This window comes from Charadrius vociferus, unplaced genomic scaffold, assembly GCF_000708025.1.
Source record: "Charadrius vociferus isolate BGI_N301 unplaced genomic scaffold, ASM70802v2 scaffold3162, whole genome shotgun sequence".
Taxonomy (NCBI): Eukaryota; Metazoa; Chordata; class Aves; order Charadriiformes; family Charadriidae; genus Charadrius; species Charadrius vociferus.
Window position 1 is genome coordinate 3,510 of NW_009647145.1, and position 592 is coordinate 4,101.

The 592-nt window shown below is 64.4% G+C and overlaps 1 protein-coding gene across 1 annotated transcript in view; it reads left to right on the forward strand.

Moving 5' to 3' along the window:
* The window catches only part of LOC104296025 (collagen alpha-1(I) chain-like), a gene marked incomplete at its 5' end in the record, with an annotated part of 14,350 nt that overhangs the window by 737 nt on the left and 13,021 nt on the right, over positions 1–592 (forward strand). Inside the window, 3 exon segments of the mRNA XM_009895847.1 lie at positions 60–113; positions 288–341; positions 453–522. Coding sequence (XP_009894149.1) covers positions 60–113; positions 288–341; positions 453–522 — 178 coding nt within the window.

Below are 592 nucleotides of genomic sequence, written 5' to 3' on the forward strand. Positions count from 1 at the left end.
CAGGGTGAGCAGGAGCTACCTGGCTTGGGGACGTGCCACCAACCTGCTGTCCTTCGTAGGGTGAAGCCGGAAAGCCCGGCCGTCCTGGAGAACGCGGTCCCCCCGGCCCCCAGGTGAGATGCTCCCCACCAGGGGACACAGGAGGGGACACCCCCACCTTGGCCTGCCCGGTGGCAAAGCGAGGATGTGACCCCACTCCTTGGGGACAGGGCTAATGGGGTGTGGGGACAACCCCCCCCCCACCACCACCTCAAGCATCTCCATCACCACCTCTCCTTTTCTCCTAGGGTGCACGTGGTCTCCCAGGAACCGCCGGTCTACCGGGCATGAAGGGTCACCGAGTGAGTCCCTCCTCCCGTGCTCGCAAGATTTAGGGGAAATGGGGGAGCCCGACCTCACTGGGGGGTGTCCCCTTCTGACACCCCCTCCATCTTCTCTCTCCTGCTCCCCAGGGCTTCAGCGGACTCGATGGTGCCAAGGGTGAGCCCGGTCCTGCTGGCCCCAAGGTGAGGAGCGGTGACAGCATCACCCGGTAAAATCACGGCTGCTCCCTGTCCTCCGGAGCGGATCCTTCAATGTTCTCCTTTCTCCT